General features: G+C 49.8%; 1 protein-coding gene and 1 long non-coding RNA gene across 19 annotated transcripts in view; both read left to right on the top strand.

Annotated features, from left to right (window-relative positions):
- NIN (ninein) overlaps positions 1-23,982 on the top strand; it is a 126,823-nt gene that overhangs the window by 72,829 nt on the left and 30,012 nt on the right. For 17 of the 18 annotated variants that reach the window (XR_014528618.1, XR_014528619.1, XR_014528620.1 and 14 more), the window contains exons 7-21: positions 713-900; positions 1,466-1,612; positions 2,090-2,257; positions 3,623-3,759; positions 5,310-5,450; positions 6,297-6,471; positions 10,179-10,289; positions 11,011-11,100; positions 12,354-12,486; positions 14,126-14,247; positions 15,355-15,878; positions 17,406-19,418; positions 21,664-21,789; positions 22,524-22,593; positions 23,636-23,839. Coding sequence is in view for 15 of the 18 variants with exons in the window: in XM_083513939.1 (XP_083370065.1) it covers positions 713-900; positions 1,466-1,612; positions 2,090-2,257; positions 3,623-3,759; positions 5,310-5,450; positions 6,297-6,471; positions 10,179-10,289; positions 11,011-11,100; positions 12,354-12,486; positions 14,126-14,247; positions 15,355-15,878; positions 17,406-19,418; positions 21,664-21,789; positions 22,524-22,593; positions 23,636-23,839 (4,349 nt within the window). In the remaining 3 variants the exon portion in view is untranslated. The remainder of the gene's footprint in view (positions 1-712; positions 901-1,465; positions 1,613-2,089; positions 2,258-3,622; positions 3,760-5,309; positions 5,451-6,296; positions 6,472-10,178; positions 10,290-11,010; positions 11,101-12,353; positions 12,487-14,125; positions 14,248-15,354; positions 15,879-17,405; positions 19,419-21,663; positions 21,790-22,523; positions 22,594-23,635; positions 23,840-23,982) is intronic. The other variant, XM_083513934.1, reaches the window with a different exon arrangement.
- LOC310712984 lies at positions 20,058-20,365 on the top strand. Its single transcript, XR_014529062.1, has 2 exons — positions 20,058-20,242; positions 20,281-20,365. It is a non-coding gene; the product is annotated as an uncharacterized lncRNA (long non-coding RNA).

Here is a 23,982-nt window from a genome sequence, read left to right as displayed (position 1 = left end):
CTCCCAGTGGAGTACAGGGTCAGGTTCAAGGTGCTGGTTTTGACCTTTGAAGCCCTTCACGGCCTAGGACCCTGGTACTTACGGGACCGCCTCTCCCGGTATGCCCTACGGAGAGCCTCAAGGTTCATAAATAGCAACACCCTAAAGATCCCAGGCCCTAAGGAAGTTAGATTAGCCTCAACCAGAGGCAGGGCCTTTTCAACATTGGCTCCAGCCTGATGGAACGCTCTGCCTCATGAGACCAGGCCCCTGCGGGATCTGATTTCTTTCCGCAGGGCCTGTAAGACAGAGTTGTTCCACCTGGCCTTTGGCTTGGAATCAACTTGATCCCCTTCCCCTCTTTCCTTTTTCCTTTCCTCTTCTGTGATGGAACTCCTATTTGGGGACTTCGATGGCTTTTTTCTGGCCCACGTAGGACCAGTCTGGATAGTTGGCCTTGGTGAAGATTTGACGTTTTCATCCCCCAAAAGTTTGAGTTTCTACTGAAATGAGGCTGCATTTTAATGTTGTATTTTAATCTTGTTTTTAAGTTGCATTTTAATCAATTGTTTTTATATCAGGTGTTAGCCGCCCTGAGCCCAGTCTTGGCTGGGGAGGGTGGGGTATAAATAAAATTTATTATTATTATTACTATTACTATTATTACTATTATTTTCTTCTTAACCTTGTTTCTTTTTCAAGCCAAGCTTATTCTTCTTTTTTCCCCTTTAAGGTCAGTTGAGATTCTGGAATCCCGACGACCTGAATGCCTCTCCAAACATCTCCCCCACCCAAGACTGGATAGAGGAGAAGCTGCACGAGGTCTGCGAAAGTTTAGGCATCTCCAGAGACGGGCATCTCAGCAGAAAGAAGCTGGTCTCCATTTGCAAACAGTACGGCTTGCAGAATGTCGACATGCAGGTACCCATTATAATAATAATAATAATATATTTATACCCCAACCTCCCTGGCCAGAGTCGGGCTCAGGGCGGCTAACACCAATAAAATCACAGTAAAAACATAATACGAAGAAAAAGAGAGGGGGGGAACCAATTTAAAATGCAATTTAAAATGCAGCCTATTTATAAAGGTAAAGGTAAAGGGACCCCTGACCATCAGGTCCAGTCATGACCAACTCTGGGGTTGTGCCGCAACAGGACCGAGCAACGGGAGCTCACCCCATCGCGGGTATTCGAACCGCCGACCTTCTGATCAGCAAGTCCTAGGCTCTGTGCCACAGCGCCACCCGCCTCCCTGAGCATGCATATGTAGCTAAATCAAGACCTTAAGGGGAGGGAAACATAAGGGTCAGACCAGGTCCAAACCAAAGGCCAGGCGGAACAGCTCTGTCTTGCAGGCCCTGGGGAAAGATGTCAAGTCCCGCAGGGCCCTAGTCTCTTTTGACAGAGCGGTCCACTAAGTTGGGGCCAGCAGTGGTTCTCCCCTTTTTCTGCTCTCTCTGAGGGTGTATTTTGATCCTTCTCAGGTGGCAGAGGACGTCTTCCGCAATCTCGAGCACGACGGCACGATGAGCATCGAAGACTTTTTCTACGGCTTCTTCAAAATCGGGAAGCCTCTCCCACCTTCGGCTTCGACCCCCTACAGGCAACTCAAGCGCCATCTCTCCATGCAGGTGAGAAACCTCACTTGTACTCCCCCCCCTCCCCACCCCCATCTCAATTGTCTGAAATCAGTTGGATTTCACAAGGATGGAAGAACGAGGAAAGCCCAACGAAAGAACAATGGCAAGAAAAACTGATGAGCTATGCGGAGTTGGCAAAGTTAACGTATAAATTACGTGAGAAGTGTAGTGTTCCCAAAGCAAGACAGGATTTTACTCTTCAAACCCCACTGTGGTCTTTGCAGTTGGGAAATAAGTTTTTATGTAGACTAGAAAGGGCTTCAAGTCTTCTTTAAAAGATTCCAAATTTGTATCTCTTATCAGTGTCGTCAGTTTTGCCATCTCTGCTTATTCCAAGATTTTCACAGCCCAGTGCGTAAGCGACCAGAGGGGGGCTGGAATTTCAGCACAACCGATTATTGCAGGGGCTGGACTAGAGATTCCTTCCAGCTCTCCATTCCTGTGGTTCTTTGTCTCTCCCATTCTCAGTCCTTCGATGAATGCGGAAGGCGGACCACCACCCCTTCGGCTATGACAAGCACCATCGGCTTCCGCGTTTTCTCCAGCCTGGATGACGGAATGGGCTACGCGGAGGTAGAGCAGATCCTTGACGCCTGGCATGAAGAAGGAATCGAGAACAGCCATGAGATCCTGAAGGTAAGCGCTTCGACTGCCTCTCGGCCACCGCGGCACGTCCAAAACGGTGAATTCAATGTGGCGCGGCTGCCTTGGTGCTTCCGCATTTTATTTTAGATCACTATATAACACCCAAGATAACTGAGTGGAAATCTGAAAACTACCGCATTTTTCGCTGTATAAGACATACTTTCCCCCTCCTAAAAAGTAAGGGGAAATGTGTGTGCGTCTTATGGAGCAAATGCAGGGGGGGAGGCTGTGCTCAGCGCTCCCTTTAAAGAGCCGTGTGGAGTGTGATGGGCTGCATCAATAGGAGTATAGCATCTAGATCAAGGGAAGTAATAGTGCCACTGTATTCTGCTCTGGTCAGACCTCACCTGGAGTACTGTGTCCAGTTCTGGGCACCACAGTTCAAGAAGGACACTGACAAACTGGAACGTGTCCAGAGGAGGGCAACCAAAATGGTCAAAGGCCTGGAAACGATGCCTTATGAGGAACGGCTAAGGGAGCTGGGCATGTTTAGCCTGGAGAAGAGGAGGTTAAGGGGTGATATGATAGCCATGTTCAAATATATAAAAGGATGTCACATAGAGGAGGGAGAAAGGTTGTTTTCTGCTGCTCCAGAGAAGCGGACACGGAGCAATGGATCCAAACTCCAAGAAAGAAGATTCCACCTAAACATTAGGAAGAACTTCCTGACAGTAAGAGCTGTTTGACAGTGGAATTTGCTGCCAAGGAGTGTGGTGGAGTCTCCTACTTTGGAGGTCTTTAAGCAGAGGCTTGACAACCATATGTCAGGAGTGCTCTGATGGTGTTTCCTGCTTGGCAGGGGATTGGACTCGATGGCCCTTGGGGTCTCTTCCAACTCTATGATTCTATGCTCTTGGGGGCTGCCCTTCTCCCACCTTGGGGAAAAGCCCCGAACAGCCACACACACACTCCATGCGCTCTTTAAAGGGAGCGCGGCTCTTGGGGGAGCCTTAGCCATGCGCAGCCTCTCCCGGGCAGGGGATGAAGGCTCCCCTTGCCCGGGAGAGGCTGCACGCAGCCAAGCAAGAAGCGAGGACAACCAGTGGTATCGCTGCGCTGCAATCCTGCTGGCTGTCCTGGCTTCTTGTTTAGCCGCGCACAGCCTCCCCAGCCCAGGAGAGGCTGCACGCGGCTATCCCATAAGCCAGGACAGCTAGTGGGATCTATGCGCAGCGATCCCGCTGGCTGTCCTGGCTTATGGGATTCAGAATATTTTTTCCCTTGTTTTCCTCTTCCAAAAACTAGGTGCGTCTTATGGTCTGGTGCGTCTTATAGAGTGGAAAATACAGTAATCAGCCAAAAAAAAGACGCAGCTTCTTAATTGATGGGAAATTCTTTCCTCTTGCTTTCTGGCAGGCCTTGGACTTCAATCTCGATGGAAGAATTAACCTGACGGAGTTGACTCTTGCCCTGGAAAATGAACTTCTCATAACGAAAAACGGGATATACCAAGCTGTGCTGGCCAGCTTCAAAACAGAGATCCGGCATTTAATGTAAGTTTGTAATTTTTGAAGAATGTGTCCTTTCATGTTTCTGAACCCACCCAAATTTTCAGATAGAATCATAGAATCAAAGAATTGTGGAGTTGGAAGGGACCTTCTGGTCAATGTGGGAATCTTTTTGCCCCATGTGGGGCTCAAACCCCCAACCCTGCGATTAAAAGTCTCACACTCTGCCAACCAAGCTATCCAGCAAAGTTGTCCCATTCATTCAAGGCTTTTCCCCTTGTGCAATGGAAGCTATCCTTCCTCTTGTCCTGTCTGTGTCTCCCAAATCTGTCTAGGGGTTCCCACAAGTCTCCAGAGCAGAATTGGGGTGGGGGAATATGGGGAGAGGACAAGCAGGGGAATTTCTGCTGTGGAAGTGAGATCCCATATGCAAATGGCATGACTTTTTTTAATAATAATAATAATAATAATAATAATAAGTTATTCTTTTTTCCATATAGAAAGTTACATTTGTTACTCAACAACTATATTCCAATTCAACAAAACGAATGACTTCCCACTCGCCCAACGTCGAAATTTATAACTCAAATTACATACAAATTCGGTCCCGCCTTTTCTAATTTCATCCTCTCTAACATGTTTCTTAATATATTCTGCAATTTTCTTACACTTCAAACCCCACTATGGTCTTTGCAGATGGGAAATAACTTTTTATGTAGACTAGAAAGGGCTTCCAGTCTTTTTTAAAAGATTCCAAATTTGTATCTCTTATCAGGGCCGTCAGTTTTGCCATCTCTGCTTATTCCAAGATTTTCACAGCCCAGTGCATAAGCGAAAAGAGGGAGACTCTTAAAAATCAAGTGCCTTTGCTCTAGACTGCCAGCGCACAAAGGCAACTTAAGCAAAAGTCTTTAAAAGTTTATAGAAGCTGCAGTTCCCAGAAGGAACAGTCCCCAGGTTTCTTTGGGGGGAAGCCAGGTGTTCTCATTGAATTGTGGCAGCGGCAACCCAGTCAGACGGGTGGGGTACAAATAATAAAGTTGTTGTTGTTGTTGTTGCTGCTGCTGCTGTTGTTGTTGTTGTTGTTGTTGTGCGTCTGTGACCCTTGTGAGTTTGTGAAAGAGATGAGGCTTGAACCCAGAGTTTCCTGATCCACAACTCAGTCTCTTCGCCACTTTTTCTTTGGCGATCACCCGTAGCCGAGTAAGATTGTCTTCCATGAACACGGTCTTAGCAGTGTGTCCGTAAAGTGACTGTGGAGGCCAATTCTGGATCCACACATCCTTCCACAGTGGGGGCATTGGTTTCTGGGCGGGAGTTGATCATGGTGTGGATTTGCCAAGCGTGCCTTCCTCTTAGCACGTTTCTCCCTTGTGTCCTGAGTTCGAGTGTCTTCAAAGCCCATGACACCTTTGGTCAAGGCTGTTCTCCGACTGGAGCGCTCGCAGGCCAGTGTTTCCCAGTTGTCGGTGGTCGTACTACCTTTTTTAAGATTTGCCAGTCTTTGAACTCTTTGCCACTAACACAAGCCTGGCTCAGGTCAGGCAGGCCAGGATCCCAGTCTGATAGTGCAGAACTTCTTTCCCCTTTGCTAGGGAGCAAGCAGACCAAGAAGCCCGGGAGAAGGAGAAGCTCCGTTTGGACTTGGAGAAGGCGGAGAAATGGAAACTTTTCATGACCTCTGAGGTGGATGAGCGGCACTCTGCCATCGAGCGCCAAAACGAATACAACCTGAGGTAGCTTGTTCGCTTCTCGGGATTTCCCTTCTCCATTCACAGCATCTCCAGTGGCGTAGCGTGGGTTGTCAGCACCCGGGGCAAGGCAAGTAATTTGCGCCCCCTTACCCGTGGATTTTAGCACTCGAGTGCGAGCCTGCCCCTCCCCCAGATGTTGCGCCCGGTGCAGCCGGCCCCCCCTGCACCCCCCACGCTACGCCACTGAGCATCTCAGTTACTTAAGGGTCCCTAAGACCTACTGGGAACATAGAAGCAGAAATGTCTATGTGTGCCAGTGCAGTGTAGTGGTTAAGAGCAGTGGACTCGTAATCTGGTGAACCGGGTTCGCTTTCCTGTTCCTCCACATGCAGCTGCTGGGTGACCTTGGGCTAGTCACACTTCTCTGACGTCTCTCAGCCTTACTCACCTCACAGAGTGTTTGTTGTGGGGGGAGGAAGGGAAAGGAGATTGTGAGCCGCTTTGAGACTCTTTCGGGTAGTGATAAAGCGGGATATCAAAGCCAAACTCCTCCACTCCTCCTCCAAACTGGCCAGGCTGGGCAACTGGAGGGCCATCAATGGGCAGCTTCATTGAGCTGGTCCCGTTTCTGATCTGCTTTTTGCACATGCTCAGAATATCCATGGGAGTGGGTGGGAACTCGTTGTGTTTAGCCTGAAGAAGAGGAAACAGAGAGGTGACACGAGAGCCATCGTGTCGAATGGGAGGTGTGGAGCGAGCTTGTATCCCGCTGCTCCCGAGGACTCAAGGGACAAAGGAGATTCCGACTCAACTTCAGGAACCAGGCGGCTGGTCCCTGGTGAGCCGAGGGCTTGATCCTCAGCAACCTCTCTCCATCTGTGTGTGCAGCAAGCTGGAAGAGGAGTACAAGGAGAGGGTGGCAGCGCTCAAGAGCGAGCTGCAGAGAGAGCGGGAGCAGATCCAGCAGCAGGCCAGCAAGCAGCAGGCCGACCTGGAGGAGGAGATGGCGAAGCTGAGGACCGAGGAGAATGACTTGCGGGACTGCCTGGCTCTGACGCTGAAGGTGAGCAGGGAGGGCGTCAGAGGGGAGGCTTCGCAGGAGACACTGTGCCTGGCCAACCCGCGTTCCTCATTCTCAATAAAGTCAGTGGGTCCTGAGATCCAAGGGCTTTTTTTCAACTGGGACTCGCCAGAACTTGGCACCTCTCAAATGGGCATCTTTGCCATTCTAAGAGAAAGAGGGAGGCATTCATGGTGAGTTCCAGCATCTCTCTCTCTTTATATAGAAAAATAGCACTATGCCACACATGCATAGGCACGCGGGTGGCGCTGTGGGTTAAACCACAGAGCCTAGGACTTGCAGATCAGAAAGTCGGCGGTTCGAATCCCCGCAACGGGGTGAGCTCCCATTGCTCGGTCCCTGCTCCTGCCCACCTAGCAGTTCGAAAGCACATCAAAGTGCAAGTAGATAAATAGGTACCGCTCCGGTGGGAAGGTAAACGGCGTTTCCGTGCACTGCTCTGGTTCACCAGAAGCGGCTTAGTCATGCTGGCCACATGACCCGGAAGCTGTATGCCAGCTCCCTTGGCCAATAAAGCGAGATGGGTGCCGCAACCCCAGAGTCGGCCACGCCTGGACCTATTGGTCAGGAGTCCCTTTACCCTTTACTTTTTCTGCCACTCATGCGCTTTTTTGTGTCTGCATTTATAACCAAGAAGTTGCAAACCTACTCCCAAGACGCTGGTTAAAAGTGCCGTATTTTCCGCTCCATAAGATGCACCTTTTTTCTCCTAAAAAGTAAGGGGAAATGTGTGTGTGTCTTATGTATCAAATGCAGGCTGCGCAGCTATCACTGAAGCCAGCACAGCAAGAGCGAGAGCTGCGCAGCGCATCTGGGTCACTTGCTTCCCAGCGAAGTGGGATGAGAGACAGAAAGGATCCCTTATTTTCAGGGAGGTGGGAGAAGAGACGGAGGGCAGCCCGTCAGTCCCTTCTCCCACCTCCCGGAAAAGCCAGCAAGAGCCGCTCTATCTTTAAAGAGCCACGCTGAGCGTCCGTGTCTGCGGCTCTTGCTGGCTTTTCTTGTTTCCCTCCTCTAAAAACTAGGTGCGTCTTATTGGTCGTGTGCGTCTTATAGAGCGAACAATACAGTAGGTTGCCAGAGTTAAAGGAGAGTTCAGGAGGTAGTTGGGTGGCAGAGTGCCTGCCATTATAAGATCCCAAGGGAGGCGTTCATGGTGAGTTCCGGCACCTTTTTTTCTAGAATGATAGCTTTAGGTGCAGCTGGGGCTCGTCGACCTGAAAAGGGAGCCCATCTAGGAGAAGGAACACTGATCCTCCACCTCTGCTGCCTTGTGGGACATCTTTGGGAGCTGAAAGGAGTAAAGCCCAGAAGCGCTGCGCAGCTCTCGCTCTTGCTGTGCTGACTTCTGGGATAGCTGCACAGCTTGGTCTGGCTTTTCAGGGAGGTGGGAGAAGAGATGGAGGGCAGCTGATCAGTCCCTTCTCCCACCTCCCGGAAAAGCCAGCAAGAGCCGCTCTGTCTTTAAAGAGCCACGCCGAGCGAGTGTGTCTGCGGATGGAGGAGCCCTTAAGGAGCCCCTTCCGTCCCTCCTTCTGCTTCGCTGAGAAGCCAGCCACCCAGAAGCGCTGCGCAGCTCTCGCTCTTTGGGAGCTGAAAGGAGTAAAGCCCACACAAATCTGGATTGGAGTCCCTAAAACGGTTGGGATGGAGCCTTGCACGTCTCCTTGTGGCAACTGCTGCAGCCAAGCTGGCCCCAAACACCGTGCTCTGCTGTCCTTTGGACCACATCACCGAGGTCAAGATGGAGGTCTTGTCATCTGGACAGCCCGGGACCTCCAGACACACTTGCCCAGGCTTGCACCCCAGGGAGGTCACTTCAGTGCTGCTAAAACAGCGATTTAACTTCACCCCCGCAGGCACATTGTCTTGTGGGACAGACGGATGCCAATCATATTTGTTGTATCCTGACAAGACCGATGTACTGTTTTGGGGGGACAAGGGGTGGGAGGGCTGGTGTGGAGGACTCCCTGGTGCTGAATGGGGTAACTGTGTCCCTGAAGAACCAGGTGCGCAGCCTGGGAGTCATTCTGGACTCACAGCTGTTCATGGAGGCGCAGGTCAATTCTGTGTCCAGGGCAGCTGTCTACCAGCTCCATCTGGTACGCAGGATGAGACCCTCCCTGCCCTCAGACTGTCTTGCCAGAGTGGTGCATGTTCTAGTTATCTCTCGTTTGGACTACTGCAATGTACTCTATGTGGGGATACCTTTGAAGGTGATCCGGAAACTGCAGTTAATCCAGAATGCGGCAGCCAGACTGGTGACTGGGAGCGACCGCCGAGACCACATAACACCGGTCTTGAAAGACCTACATTGGCTCCCAGTACATTTTCGAGTACAATTCAAAGTGTTGGTGTTGAGGAGATTTCACCCCTCCCATATCCAAGAATCTGCTGATGTTCTCTGCTGATTCTCCAGAGAGGAGGGGCGGTTTCTGCTCTCTACTTATTCCGCTCCAGCCTCACATCAAAGAGTGAGAGAGAGACTGAGTGTTAGGGAGAGATCTTGTGTATAGATAAGGTTGCTGCTAAGAGCAGCTGCAGACACTCAGTGCAGTGCAGCATTCATTTATGCTTAGACCTATTTAGCTCTGTATATAGTTGTAATTAAAGTTGTAGTTATAGAATAAAGAAGATATTCTACAGAGCTGCTCTCCGAGTCGTTTATGCTCTGCTATACTCTGCTATACTCTGCTGTGCGACGACTGTCTTCTTGTGGGAGTGAATCCGGTGCTCACAACTCTAAGCTGTGAGTCCACAGCACTTGGACCTGTTCCTGTGCAGAAGGTGGTCTCTGGAAGTGCTACCCAGCTCGCCTAGCCCAGTCGGGGCTGAGTGGATGAGTCCAGTTGGTGGCACTGGCTCAAGGGCGATGCTGACAGGTGTTGACCTTTAAAGCCCTAAACGGCCTCGGTCCTATATACCTGAAGGAGCGTCTCCACCCCCATCATTCAGCCCGGACACTGAGGTCCAGTGTTGAGGGCCTTCTGGCGGTTCCCTCGCTGCGAGAAGCCAAGTTACAGGGAACCAGACAGAGGGCCTTCTCGGTAGTGGCACCCGCCCTGTGGAACGCCCTCCCTTCAGATGTGAAGGAAATAAGCAGCTATCCTATCTTTAGAAGACATCTGAAGGAAGCCCTGTTTAGGGAAGTTTTTAATATTTAATGCTGTATTGTTTTTAACACTCGATTGGGAGCCGCCCAGAGTGGCTGGGGAAACTCAGCCAGATGGGCAGGGTATAAATAATAAATTATTATTATTATTATTATTATCCCACTTTTTTCTCTCCAAGAAGCTCACACGGTTCTCTCACCCTCCTCATTTTAATCCCCACAACAGCCTCGCATGATAGGTTAGGTTGAGAGGCAGCTGCCTCCCCCCAGCCTCACCCAGTGAGCTCTCCTTGATTGATTGATTGATTGATTGATTGACTGGTATACTGCTTACTACCAAAATAGCTTTCTAAGTAGTTTGCAGGAATAAAAACCAGTTTCACAAAAAAAAAGAAGAACTATAAATGCCGATAATTTAAACCCGGAAGAAAATAATCCCATTTTAAAAGGGCACAGTCATTGAATCAGGCGCTTCGGGTTGGTTACCTTCATCACATATCTAGAAAACCTGCCCTGTTCTGTTTCCCGTTTTGCAATACAGCTCCCCACCTCCTTATTTCCTTTGGCTTTTCCTTAGGAGAACAGCCGCTTGGAGAACGAACTCCAGGAAACCGGAGAGAAGCTGTTGAAATGCGAGGGCACCATCAGCAAACTCCAGAAGAACTGGGAGAATGTCCTAGCGGAGAAGGTAGGCTGGGCCTTGCCGACCCAACGGGGAGCTGGCCCGAAAAGGTTTGGGGAGCGCTGTTATGGCGGAAGAGGGTGGTGACAAAGTGTTCTTTGGCTCTAGTTTTTTTATTATTATTGATTTTAACATATAAACTATAAAATGTACCACAAAACTTATCACTTATACAATCTTTTTAGACTTCCATCAGCACCTCTGATGATCCACCGTTTTCACCACTTCTTATGCATTTCTTAACTTTATATTGCCTGTACATCTCTTAACAAATCATCCTTCCCCTTCTCCATTTTTGCAATACTTCCAATAATACTCCTCACAAAACTTCTTGCAAACCTACAAACGTCGTCTGATCTTCACAGATACTTTTCAAGTAGTCCGTAAATTTACTCCAGTCTTCCGTGAATTTCTGGTCCCACCGGTTTCGAATCCTTCCTGTTAGTTTATCTAATTCTGCATAGTCCATTAACTTCATCCTCCATTCTTCAATCGTCGGTAATTCTTCTTGCTTCCATTTTGGGGCCAGTAATATTCTTGCTGCTGTTACTGCATATAAAAAGAGCTTACATTCCTTTCTGTTTATATCACTCCCCACAATGCCGAGTAAAAATGCTTCTGGTTTCTTTATGAATGTATATTTCAACATTTTTTTCATCTCATTATATATCATCTCCCAGAAGCATTTCACCTTTCTACATTCCCAACACTTGTTCTTTGGCTCTAGTACGGGGATCTCGATCCTGGCAGCGCAGAATTCTTCCTCCAGGAGGAGCGGCTGATGCAGATGAAGAATACGTACGAACGGCAGTGCAGGGTAAGTGAAGGAGGTCTGGCCCAAGGGGGTCCATTGTCAACACGCAGAGGGCCGAGAGGCCAGCTGGCAAGCCCAGCTCAAACATCTCTTTCCAGTATGTTTCGGAGCACAATTCAAAGTGTTGGTGCTGACCTTAAAAGCCCTAAACAGCCTCAGCCAAGGATACCTGAAGGAGCGTCTCCACCCCCATCGTTCAGCTCAGACACTGAGCTTCAGCTCTGAGGGCCTTCTGGCGGTTCCCTCACTGGTTAGGTTTCAGGGAACCAGGCAGAGGGCCTTCTCAGTGGTGGCGCCCGCCCTGTGGAACACCCTCCCTTCAGATGTGAAGGAAATAAGAAGCTATCTTCTTTTTAAAAGACATCTGAAGGCAGCCCTGTTTAGGGAAGTTTTTAATATTTAATTGCTGTATTGTTTTTAACACTCGATTGGAAGCCGCCCAGAGTGGCTGGGGAAACCCAGTCAGATGGGTGGGGTATAAATAATAAATTATTATTGTTATTATCGGCCCGTGCTCCAACATAAATCAGCAACCCAGACTTTAAAAGCCAAGGCATGCAATTAGCAGAGTGTGGTTCGCACACAGAAGTAGGCATGAGGCATAAGTCATGCTACAGCTACAGATTTATTAAGCATAAATCAGAACAAAGAAACATGTTGTCTCTCTCTCATGTCATCTCGGAGAGAACAGCGAAAGCAAACGCTATACAGTGGTGCCTCGCAAGACGAAAAGAATCCGTTCTGTGATTCTCTTCGTCTAGCGGTTTTTTCGTCCTGCGAAGCAAGCCCATTGACGGATTAGCGGATTAGCGCTATTAGCGGCTTTTAGCGGCTTATCTGCTGATCGGATCAGCTGATAAGTGGCTTAGCGGCTTAGAAAAAGGGGGGGAGGGGAAAAAACCAGCAGGAACTCGCAAGACATTGTCGTTTTGCGAAGCAAGCCCATAGGAAATTCGTTTTGCGAAGCACCTCCAAAACGGAAAACTCTTTCGTCTAGCGAGTTTTCCGTCTTGCGAGGCATTCGTCTTGCAGGGCACCACTGCACGCAAACGGAAGTTCCCAGTATGCTGTGCTGGAATGTAACTGGTGACCCACAACAGCCTCATGTCTGTTCCTTAAGGTGGAACGGAATTCTCAACATCCTTAGGTCTGGCCCAGAGGGGGTACATAAGTACTAAGAGATTGCCATTGAAGTCGTGCGTTTGTGTGCCCTGAGTTTGGCTGTAGCGCCGCAACGTCTGTTTTGCTGTGCACAGGAACTCCAAGACCAAATCGATGAGCTTCAGTCTCAGCTGGAAGAGTACCAGGGTCAAGGCAGAGTCGCCCGGACTCCTCTGAAAGCCTCTCTGTACGAGGAGCTGGACGATGGCGGGACTGAGGACGCTCAAGGTAAAATGATGATCAGCTGTGGGGAGAGGAGGAGGAGGGGTCTTGGTTTAACTGCCCTCGGGGGCCTCGGAGCCGCCATTCCGCAGATGTTCGCAGATGTTCCATAGACATTCTGAATATTGAATGGCGTCTAAATGCCAGAGATAATCGAGAGCCAGCAAAATAGAAGCCTTGCTTGGAGGGAGAGTAATAAAGGTTGGCTCAGGTTGAGAGGATGGATTGCCCAATCAGAAGCAAGAGAAGAGCTCTCCCATGGGAGCCACGATGTGGCGAAGGGTCGTAGATCAGTTTCAGAGCATTGGTTTTGAATGCAGGTCCAAGATTCAATTCCAGATGGGGCTGGGAATAGATTCTGCAAAAATGGAAGGCTGCTGGAAGTGAACTAGCGGCCTCACTTGTGGGGTGCCTCAGGGTTCTGTCCTCTGCCCCATGCTTTTCAACATCTACATGCAGCCGCTGGGAGAGATCATCAGGGGGTTTGGGCTGGGTGTTCATCAGTATGCGGATGATACCCAGCTCTATCTCTCTTTTAAATCAGAACCAGTGAAGGTCCTGTGTGAGTGCCTGGAGGCGGTTGGAGGATGGATGGCGGCTGATGGAGTGAGGTTGAATCCTGACAAGACAGAAGTACTGTTTTGGGGGGACAGGGGGCAGGCAGGTGTGGAGGATTCCCTGGTCCTGAATGGTGTAACTGTGCCCCTGAAGGACCAGGTGTGCAGCCTGGGAGTCATTTTGGACTCACAGCTGTCCATGGAGGCGCAGGTCAAATCTGTGTCCAGGGCAGCTGTTTACCAGCTCCATCTGGTACGCAGGAGGAGACCCTCCCTGCCTGCGCACTGTCTTGCCAGAGTGCTGCATGCTCTGGTTATCTCCCGCTTGGACTACTGTAATGCACTCTATGTGGGGCTACCTTTGAAGGTGACCCAGAAACTACAACTAATCCAGAACGCGGGAGCTAGTCTGGTGAATGGGAGCAGCCGCCGAGACCATATAACACTGGTCTTGAAAGACCTACATTGGCTCCCAGGGAAGCTTTTAATGTTTGATGTATTACAGTATTTTAATATTTTTTTTGGAAGCCACCCAGAGTGGCTGGGGAAGTCCAGCCAGATGGGCGGGGAATAAATAATAAATTACCGTATTTTTCGCCCTAGAGGACGCACTTTGTCCCCTCCAAAAATGAATGGGGCGAATACAGGCTTTCGCTGAAGGAAGCTCTGCGCACCGGGCGAAGCTGCACTGGGTTCCCGAGAGTTGCGCAGAGCTGCCTGCACTCCCGGGCTTCCCGCAGCTCCGCGCAACCCTCCGGAAGGTTGCGCAGAGCTGCCTGCTTCCCGGAGCACGGGGTGCGCTGGAAGCAGAGCACGCGGTGCTTCGGGAAGACATCGGGCAGCCCCACAAGCTGGGGGACAGCGGGGAGGCGCCGCGCCGCCATCCCGCTGTTCCCCGACCTGGTTTTGGGGGGGAATAAAGGGGGGAAATTTTTCCTTTATTTCCCCCCAAAAAACCTAGGTGCGTCCTATGGGCCAGTGCGTCCTATGGGACGAAAAATACAGCGTTGTTGTTGTTGTTGTTATTGGCAAACGTTGCGTAGAAAACCAAGAAGGCCTGCATTTCTCTTGCTGATTTTGCATTTTAGCGCCCGGTTCTGAAGACTGTAACCCACTAAATATGAGCATAGAAGCCGAAATGGCTATTGAGCAACTGAAAGATCAGCACCAACAGGACCTCTGCAGCTTGCAAGAGGAGCTTCAGAGCAGGGTAAGCTTACCTCTTCCCCCGCCCCCATGTGAAGAGCAGGGTCTGCATCAAAGGCCTTCACCGTGTTTGCTCAGGACACTTCCGAGGGGTTGGTCTGGGTTGATGGTGGTGGTGGGACCCTCGGCTCCCAGCCCCGGAGTGCTGTTTATAGCCATCCCACTTCCACTTTCATTCTGCTGCCTGTCACGATTTGCACAAAGCCTCTTTTTAATTGTCCGTTAACATGGAAACACGCCAGCCAGAACTGCAAACAGTATTCCAGACTTCCCTCCAGATGAGATCTTTGTTGAGCAGCCAACCTGATTTTCTTGCCCAAAGCTGGCTTGGAAATTAGATTTATCTCCTGGTTTTATTGAGCAAATCCTTCTGATTTGCTTGCAGGTTAGCTAAGCGACAAATGAGCAGGCATGTTATGATATCCCTTTGGCTCAATTGAGCCTAGCAACTCCCCTCCCTCCCGCTTACAAAATTTACAAAATTAAATTTTGCATCTTTTGCATTTCACTTCCTTTCCTATTCTTGTTACATCATAACCTAACGTATTAAATTTCTCATCCTGAATAGGTATCAATTTCATCTTACAGGTCTTCAGATCACCCTGCTAATGATGTTAATTGTTTACAGTTGTCTTTCAAATATAATACACATTTTTTCCAGTCTTTTTGGAACACTTGATCTCTCTGTTTCCAGATTCTTCCCGTCAGTTTTGCCAGTTCTGCAAAGTCCATCATTTTCATCTTCTACTCTTCTTTCGTTGGTACTTCTTATTGTTTCCATTTTTGGACTAAGAAAATTCTTGCTGCAGTAGTTGCATATAATAACAATTTTTTATCTTGTCTCGGTAACTCTTTACCCACTATACCCAGTAAAAAAAGCTTCTGGGTTTTTTAAATAGAAGTGTTTTTAAACATTTTCTTTACCTCATTATATATCATTTCCCAGAAAGCTTTTACCTCTTTTAAAAAATTTCTTTAACTCATTATATATCATTTCCCAGAAAGCTTATACCTCTTTGCATGTCCACCACATATGGAAAAAGTACCCACCTTTTCTTTACATTTCCAACATTCATTTTTTGCTCTTTTCTCTCTTCCTCCCTTCCTCCAGCTGTGCCATTACCAGAAGCAGCTGGAGGAGAGCAAGACTCGCTGCGGCCAGGAGCAAGAGATCCTCCAGCAACATCACGCCCAGGAAAGGCAAGCCTTGGAAGAGCAGGTTGACCGGCTGCAAGCCCAGGTGTCGGAGCTCCAGGAGGAGCTGGAGAGGCTCAGGCAACAGTGGCAGGAGGCCGTCTCACAGCAGAAGGTGGAGACTGGCAGCCTGCAGGCATCCCTGGAGGAGAAGGCCAGCCTGGTGGACCAGCTGAAGCTCCAGCACCAGGAGGAGCTGCAGGCCAGGCTGCAGGCGGCCCGCGAGGGTTTTGGCCGCGAGCGGGAAGAGCTGGTCCAGGCCAGGGTCTGGCTGGAAGAGAAAATGAGAGCCATGGCGCAGACCGTCCAGGAAGAGAAAGCAGAGATGGAGGGCGGTTTCCACGAGCAGCTGCGGAGGCTGGAGGAGAAGCTAGTCATGGAGAAGGAAGCGCTGCAGCAAGAGCTGGCGCGGAAGTATCGGGAGGAGCTCGAGGAGGAAAGGTGAGGGGGCTGCGTTAGGGCTCTCGTATCTACAGAACCACCTCTCCTGGTCTGCCCCGCAGAGGACCTTAAGGTCCATGAATACCCATAGTTTAGAGGTCCCAGGCCCTAAGGAAGTCAGACTAGCCTCCACCAGGGCCTTCTCAGTGATGGCTCCAACCTGGTGGAATACTCTGTCCCATGAGACCAGGGCCCTGCAGGATTTAACCTCCTTCCGTCGGCCCTGTAAGACAGAGCTATTCCACCTGGCCTTTATTTTGAATTCAGCCTGATCTTTTATTTCCCTTCTCTTCCCTCCCCCTCCCCTTTTATGAAGAACACCCACTCTGAGACCCCACAGCTAATTCTCCCCTGGCCTCCTCGCTGGCCCAAGTAGGACCAATTCAGCCAGCTAGCCCTGGGGATTATCTAATGCTTATTACCCCTAAATTGATTTCTGAATTTTGAATTTTATTGTTGTTCATGTTTTTGTACTGTATTTTATGCTGCTTTTATAATTAAGTGTTTTAAATTTGTTGTTAGCCCGGTTTTTGAACCGGGAAGGGCGGGGTATAAAGAAAACATTATTATTATTATTATTATTATTATTATTATTATTATTATTATTATGCATTCTGCAGCAGCTGCCTGCCCCCCAAGGCTGGCCCAGGGCGGCAAGCTAACACAGGAACTTAACAAGATCCTGCTGGATCAGACCAGTGCCCCAACTGGTCCAACAGGAACAGGAACAGCTCTCCCTTCCTGTGGTTTTGAGCAACCGGGATTCAAAAGCATGGCAGATCATGGCCATCCTGGCTAGTAGCCATTGATAGCCCTCTCCTCTATGAATTTGTCCAGTTTTTTCCTAAAGCCATCTAGGTCCTTGGCCATCCTGTGGCCTCCTGTGGCAGTGAGTTCCATAGTTTAACTCTGCACTGTTTGAAGAACTTAAGTTGAACTATGGAACTCACGGCTGAAGGCCACCAACCTCTTAGATGGCTTTAGAAGAGGACTAGAGAAATTCATTTATGACAAGGCCATCAGTGGCCACCAGCCATATTGGCTCTGCTCTCTGCCTCCACAGCTGGAGCCAGCGATGCTTCTGAATTCCAGTTGTTGAAACCACAGGAGGGGAGCGTGTTCAAATGCTCCTTGTGGGTTTCCCACGAGTTTCTAGTTGGCCACTGTGAGAACAGGATGCTGGACTAGACGGGTTGCTCGCATGACCCAGCAGACTTTTCTTGCAATCTTAAGTTAAATTGCCTCCACTATATTGGACTAAGCTGTAAACAAGTCCCCATCTTGTTACGTTCTTGGTCTTCAGTTGCTGTGGGGTGGATTTAAGAGGAGGCGGGAGGAACAATATTCAAAAGGAGAGAGGATTAAAAATGAAGATCCGAGACAAATAAACTGCATTTGGACCTTCGTTGAGACTCCATCTTGGCCTGTGGTCTTCAAAGGCTGAGGCCTAAGGCAGTCATTGTTCTGCCGCCACCTGTCCCTCACTTGGCAGAGGCTTCAGTAATGTGTTGTGTTGACCACATCCAGGGCTAAAATGGAAAATGAATTTAACGGAAGAGTTTCTCAGATGGAGGAGCAGTTTGCCGCGGACCGACAGGCGCTGGTGAGCAAGTACGGGGAGGCCCTGAAAGGCCTTGAGGAGCGCTACCAGCAGGAGTTGCACGAGGCCTCTGAGGAGAAATCCCAGTGGGAGTTTGAGAAGGATGAAATGGCCCAGGAAGACGCCGAGACCCAGGAGAGGTGGAAGGAAATGCTGGCGCAGGAGAAAGAGACTTTGTCGGCCCTCACGGAAGAGAAGCAGCTTCTGGAGAAGCATTTTGAGGAGTGTGTGAGCTCTCTGGTCCTGGAGAAGGAGCAGTTGCAGAAGCAGCTGGAGGATGTGACGAAAAGGGAGCGCGAGCTCCACCAGAGACTCCTGCGAAGGCAAGAGGTCCACCAGCAGGAGTTCCAGAAGAGAGAAGACGAAGGAGAAATGTCCAGAGTCGAGGAAGATCAGGAGCTGCTCCTCCAAAAACTCAGGAGGCTGGAGGCTGAATTCAAGGAGGAGAAAGACAAGCTGACTTTGAGGCTCGCCACCGTGGAACGCCTGAAACAGGAGGCGCTCAGCAGAGCAGCTGAAGAGAAGGAGGAGTTGAGGGCCAAAGTCTTGACTCTTGAAGGCAACATTGAAGAGCTCCAGCAGGAGCTGCAACGTCTGTCCAAACTGCAAAGAAATTTAGCTTTTTTGAACAGAGAAGCAGACACGCAGAGGGGCGATTTCCCAGCAAAGCCCCAGGAGCCAAGAGAACTGATGGACTTTCTTTCAGACCAGAGAAAGGACCAAGAACCCGCAGCAGAAGGTGGCTCAGCAACTGTCTCCACAGAGAGGAAGCTGCTGAGAAGCCCAGCTCGTGCTCCTAGTTTTATCACACTGGTTCCAGAATCGCTGGGGGACTCGCGGTTGCTGAACGTAAGGGACCAAGACGATGCTCAAGTAAAAACGGACGATGGCGTCGGAGAGTCAGGCAGCCTGGCGATGGAAATTGAAGAGACGATACTGGAAGGACCCATGGAGACGACTCTTGTCTTGGAGAAGGCCTACGAGGAGATCTGGGTGGAGAACGATACTCTAAAGCGCCAGCAGCACCAGCTTCGAGAGCGAATCAGCCTCCTGGAGGCTGAATGTGACCAGGCCACTCTGGACCGGCAAGACATGGCTTCCCAGGTGGAGAAGGAGCTGGAGGAGATCCTCAAGACCATCCCCCAGCCAAACGCCTTGCCCTGCGGAAGCGAGGAGCGCGGGGAAAGTCTCGGCCGAGGACAAGCCAGTGTCGCAAAACCACACCCAGATTGCATCAGTGGGAGCAAAAGGCCCTCATCCGGAACCCCAGAGGCTGAACTCCAAGCTGTGGAGATAGCAGACCACAGAAGGGCAATTGGGACTGAGAAGGGAGAGCTGGAAAACCAGGCGCCAGAGCTTTGGGGTGCAGCCGCCGAGAGAGACGTGAGCTCCAGGGGGCAGAACAAAGATTTTCCCACGCCGGAAGAACTTGAGCTGCAGAACCAGACCTTGAAAGCCGAGGTGGGCAAGTTGCTTGAGCAGAACGCCAGGCTGGAAGACCACTTGCCCCAGCTCCTGCGTCTGCAGAGCAGGCTGGAGGAGCGCGACCGAGAGAGTCTCGCGCTGACGCAGGAGAAGGTGCGGCTGCAGGAGAGGGTGGTGGAGCTGGAAGAGGTCCACGGCCAGATGTCCACGGAGAACGCCGAGCTACTGAATGCCAACCTGGTCCTGCAGAGCCGGCTGGGCAAGATGGAAGCCTTTGTGGCCACCCTGAAGACCCCCAAATCAGGGCGGCGCCACGGCTGGGGCGAGAACGGAGCCCGGGACGCGGAGACGGAGGCGAAGGGGCTCCTTGAGCTGAACAGGAAGCTCAAGGAAAAGGTGGCGGCCCTGCTGAAGCAGAAGGGGAGCCATGCTCAGGAGAGGGAGGACTTGAACGCGGTGCTCTGGGGCTTGCAGAACACCTGTGGCGAGCAGCGGCGGGAGCTGGAGTTCATGAGGTAACCGGGGATCCCGGCCCCCCTCTGCTTTCTGAAACTAACCACCTCTCGCCTCCCTGATTGACCGCCTCCTTGCTGCTTCTACTGACTTCTCTGGGCTTCTTGCATTAACCAGTAGATTAACTTTGGCTTAGAAGACCTTGTGTGCCTCCTGGGATTCTAACAGAAACCAATCACTTCTAATGCGGCTTTGTCTGTTTTCATGCATATCTCAAGTGGTACAGCCCGGGGTGTGGTTTGCTTCTTTCGCCCATCAAAGGCTGCTCAAATTTTCCTGATGTCGATATCTGAGTCCCACTTAGCCTGATGCTTCTGTATTGTGTCTCTCTTAACACCTTACCTCTTTCCTGTCCTCTTCTCTTGGCTCATTATCTCTTTTTAACGCGCCTTAATTGCAGTTGGTGGAAGATTGGCATTTGTCTTATTTTTATCCAACGAGAGCTCACTTACACTTAACGGATGAGTGAATGTTTGGCTCAAGGCTAGATCTGTGGGGTTTGTTGTTTTTTCCTCAAAAGGAAAGTCCACAATGGCATGCAGGCCTCCTTGGAAAGATGTCCTGACCACCATTGCTGATCTTCTCCTGCAATCTGCAGCCGCAGGAGCAAAGGCTCTTTTTTAAAAAAATCATTTTTATTGATTTTCCAATAAAAACAGCCAATCATCATATCCGCATCGTAATCCAATCCAATTAAAAACAATAAACTAAAATTTAAAAAGCGACCAAATTGTAATCCAAATTGTAATTATTAATTTTTCTGGGCTCCCCATAGTCTGGACCTCTGAAGCATATCTCCAAATCTTCGTTCCTGCCTCTTCTCATTGTTTTCATATTCTCCACCTTCTGATCTTCACTTTAAAGTTCTCCGTTCCTGGCTATGCGATTCTCAGTCATGTCAAAAATCATATATCCTTTCATCCTTTGAATACAGCTTTATTTGTAAATATATATTTTTTCAACTGTCTATTGTCCAGCGTAGCTTCCCCTGACTTCATTCCAATCTTCCAATCCGAGCTGTTGTCCAAGTTTATCCTTTGAAGTTTAACGACGCAGTAACTCCCAAGTTGTTAAATCACACCAATCCGGGCTGTAGGAGCAAAGACTCTTAGTCTAGATAAGACGGGGGAGACTTGTCAGTTCAAGGTCCACATGCCCTTGTGGGCAACCCTCCCAGTAAGTGGGAACAGAGGCAAAAGTGGGGAGCACATGGCTATGAGTCTTAGCCTTGCACCAGGGCTGCAATCCAGCCATGGAACAGTCACAGAATTGTACAATTGTAGCATTGGAAAGGACTTTGAGGAACATCTAGTCCTGTGTTTCCCAAACTTGGGTCTCCAGCATGTTTGGGACTACAATTCCCATCATCCCTGACCTCTGGTCTTGCTAGCTATGGATGCTGGGAGTTGTAGTCCCAGAAAGGCTGGAGACCCAACTTTGGGGGGACCCTGATCTAGTCCAACGCCCTGCAGTGCAGGAATATGCAGCTGTCCCGTACGGGGATCAAATCTGCAACCTTGGAATTATCGGCACCACGCTCTATGCAGCTGAGCTAGTCAGAGGTTTCTTCGCATTCACACACGCCACATTATCTCAGTCTGATGGCACATTTCAGCCGGGCAAGAGCAGTTGAAGAGGGTACAGCCCAGGGGTGACGAGGAACACTACCTGGGGACAGTCCCTGGGGCTGGATAGGACAACAAAGAGACACTTACTGTATTTTCCGCTCTATAAGACGCACCTAGTTTTAGAGGGGGAGAACAAGAAAAAAAATATTCTCGCCCTCTCTGCGCAGCGCCCCTTCAGCGAAGTGGCAGGAGAAACGGAGCCCCTTCCATTTCTCCTCCCGCTTCGCTGAAGGGGCGCCTCGCAGAGAGGGAAAGCTGCGCAGCACCTCTCCAGCGAAGCGAAGCCAAGAGAGCAAGAGGGATCAGTGCGCACTGATCTCTCCTGGCTTCAGCGAAAGCAAAGCGAAGCCATGGAGCCTGCATTCGCTCCATAAGACACGCTCACATTTCCCCTTACTTTTTAGGAGGGGAAAAGTGTGTCTTATAGAGCGAAAAATGCAGTGATTTTCTGTGGAACGTACTCAGTTTCTTGCTTAAGGCGAGTCAATCTGTCAAGAATTCCCCCAATGCAGTTAGGAAAATGCTGGGATGATGCTATAAGCAGTGCACACTCCAGAACACAAATCCAGGCCAGAGCAATTCTCAGGAACTACAGCGCCTCTCTTTTTTTGCACCCCAGGTGTGAGATGGATCGCCTCAGAGAGGAAAATGCTCTTTTGCGGAACAAAATCGCCTTTATGAACGAGGAAGGCAGCGTTTGCGACCTGCGTTTGAGGGAGCTTAACGGGTCTCGGGAAGAACTCTGGTAAGTCTCTCCAAACTGGAAGCGAGGAACTAGCAGCAAGGGAGGTCATGTGTGGCCCCCAGCTTAATTTTGCGGGGCGTGGGGGGTAAATGGGAGGTGGCAGATGGCGAGAAGAGGGTAGCCCCACAGTTTTGGCTCTGGGGCCGGTAAGAGCAGGCGGCGGGGGCGCCGCAGGCCAGATAAACGAGTCCCTCAGGCCTGATCCGGCCCGCGGACCTTAGTTTGGGGACCCCTGACCTAAGCAATCAGGATTCAGTTTAGCTGCTATGAGATGCCCCCAAGCCGGCTGCCGGACGTCCATCGATCTCCCGTAGTCACGCAGATTGAGCAATTAGCGACATGAGTTTCTTCTAGAGCTCATGCACGCTCTATCAGCAGATAATGCACAGCCAAAAGTTGCACGCAGGAGAGCATTATTTACAAGCTGTTATTCAGCGTTGATCAGAACAAAGAAAAGACATGACTGTTCTGCGTCAGTGTCTTCGACAGACTGAGAAACGAAAGCAACAGCAAAACAGAAACATCCTGTGAACAGGATATGCGCAGACTCTGTGACTCACAAAGCCTGCTCCCTTTTAAGGTGGAACGGAAATATCCTAACAGTTTTCACTGTTATTCATGCTCCCGCCCAAGGTGCCTTTGCGCTCCCGCTCCCTTGCACACGCATGCATGCTTATTTAAGGCAAATGAAGTTGTTGCTGCATATTAAGGAGTAACATTTCTGTTCACATCAGGCAGCAAATGGAGTCTGTGCAGAAAGAAAAAGTTGCGGTGCAAAAAATGGCCGAGAACCTGAAAAAGCAGGTAAGCCCTTAGCTGAGTCTTCATTTTGTATCTTTGGGAGGAGACACTATAAATCAGTGGTGCCCAGAGAGGGTGCCCCCGGGGGGGGGGGCACGCCAGACCATTGCTGGGTCAAGTTCATCAAGTTTGTTGAATCAATTAAACACAGTACAGGCGACCCCCCACATTTATTCATGTTCAATGTGTGTGACTACGTCGAACCCGGAAGTGACCCAAAAGCATCACAAAAAGGGGCAGAATGAGGTGTTTGCAGGCTTTTTTCAGTGGAGTTTCAAATATACGTGATTTCACTAATAATAACAATAATTTCTTATTTATACCCCGCCCATCTGTCTGGGTTTCCCCAGCCACGCTGGGCGGCTTCCAGCAAAATATTAAAATACAGTCATACCTCGGGTTGAATGTGCTTCAGGTTGAGCGCTTTCGGGTTGTGCTCTGCGGCAACCCAGAAGTAACGGAGTACATTACTTCCGGGTTTCGCCGCTTGTGCATGTGCAGATGCTCAAAATGATGTCACACACATACACGGAAGCGACAAAACGGATCCCGTTCACATCCTGAGGTACCACTGTACAGTAATTCATCAAGTATTAATAGCTTCCTTAAATACGGCTGCCTTCAGATGTCTTCTAAAAGTCAGATAGTTGTTTATGTCTTGAGGAGGGCATTCCACAGGGCGGGTGCCACTACCGAGAAGGCCCTCTGCCTGGTTCCCTGTAACCTCACCTCTCACAGTGAGGGAACCACCAGAAGGCCCTCGGAGCTGGACCTCAGTATTCAGGCAGAACTATGGAGATGGAGATGCTCCTTCAGGTATCCTGGGTGCCTTGGAAGGTAACCCCCATGTAAATTGGGAGTTGCCTGTAGTTTTAATTGGATTTTGAATAAATGTGCAATTAATTGTTACTGGTTTGGATTTGATTGAGTATCTTCCTTAGTGTGTCATGCAAACAGCTGATGTGTGTAATTTTTTAAATTTTTTTTTATGGAGTAGGGTTTCCTTGCCGTTGATTTTTTTCCTGGGCTCTTGTTTTCTGATCAGGCCTCCGAACTGAAAGCCCGGAATCAGCAGCTGGAGTTTGAGAACGCAGAGCTTGACCGAAAAACGTCTCCCCACCAGGTGGATGTGCAAGATCTTAACCAACGGCTGCGCAAGGTCCATCAGCAGAAGGAGGTGGAGAAGGGTCTGCCAGAGGAGAGGGAAGGCTCCTGGCTCCGGGAGGAACTGGAAAACTGGAAAATCCAGGTATTTTGGTGACTTATAATGAGGTCCTGCCAGAGAACACAGCAAAGCAACCTTGTAGAGCTATTGATTGTGAAGCACTCATTTGTAAATTTTATTATTACGTTCCTTCTTGGTAATCCTGCGGGTAATTCAGCAGGGATTTG

The sequence above is a fragment of the Podarcis liolepis genome (assembly GCF_965112155.1).
Source record: "Podarcis liolepis genome assembly, chromosome: 1".
NCBI classification, from domain to species: Eukaryota; Metazoa; Chordata; class Lepidosauria; order Squamata; family Lacertidae; genus Podarcis; species Podarcis liolepis.
Note: the sequence above shows the minus strand (reverse complement) of the source record. Positions and strands in the feature narration are given on the sequence as shown.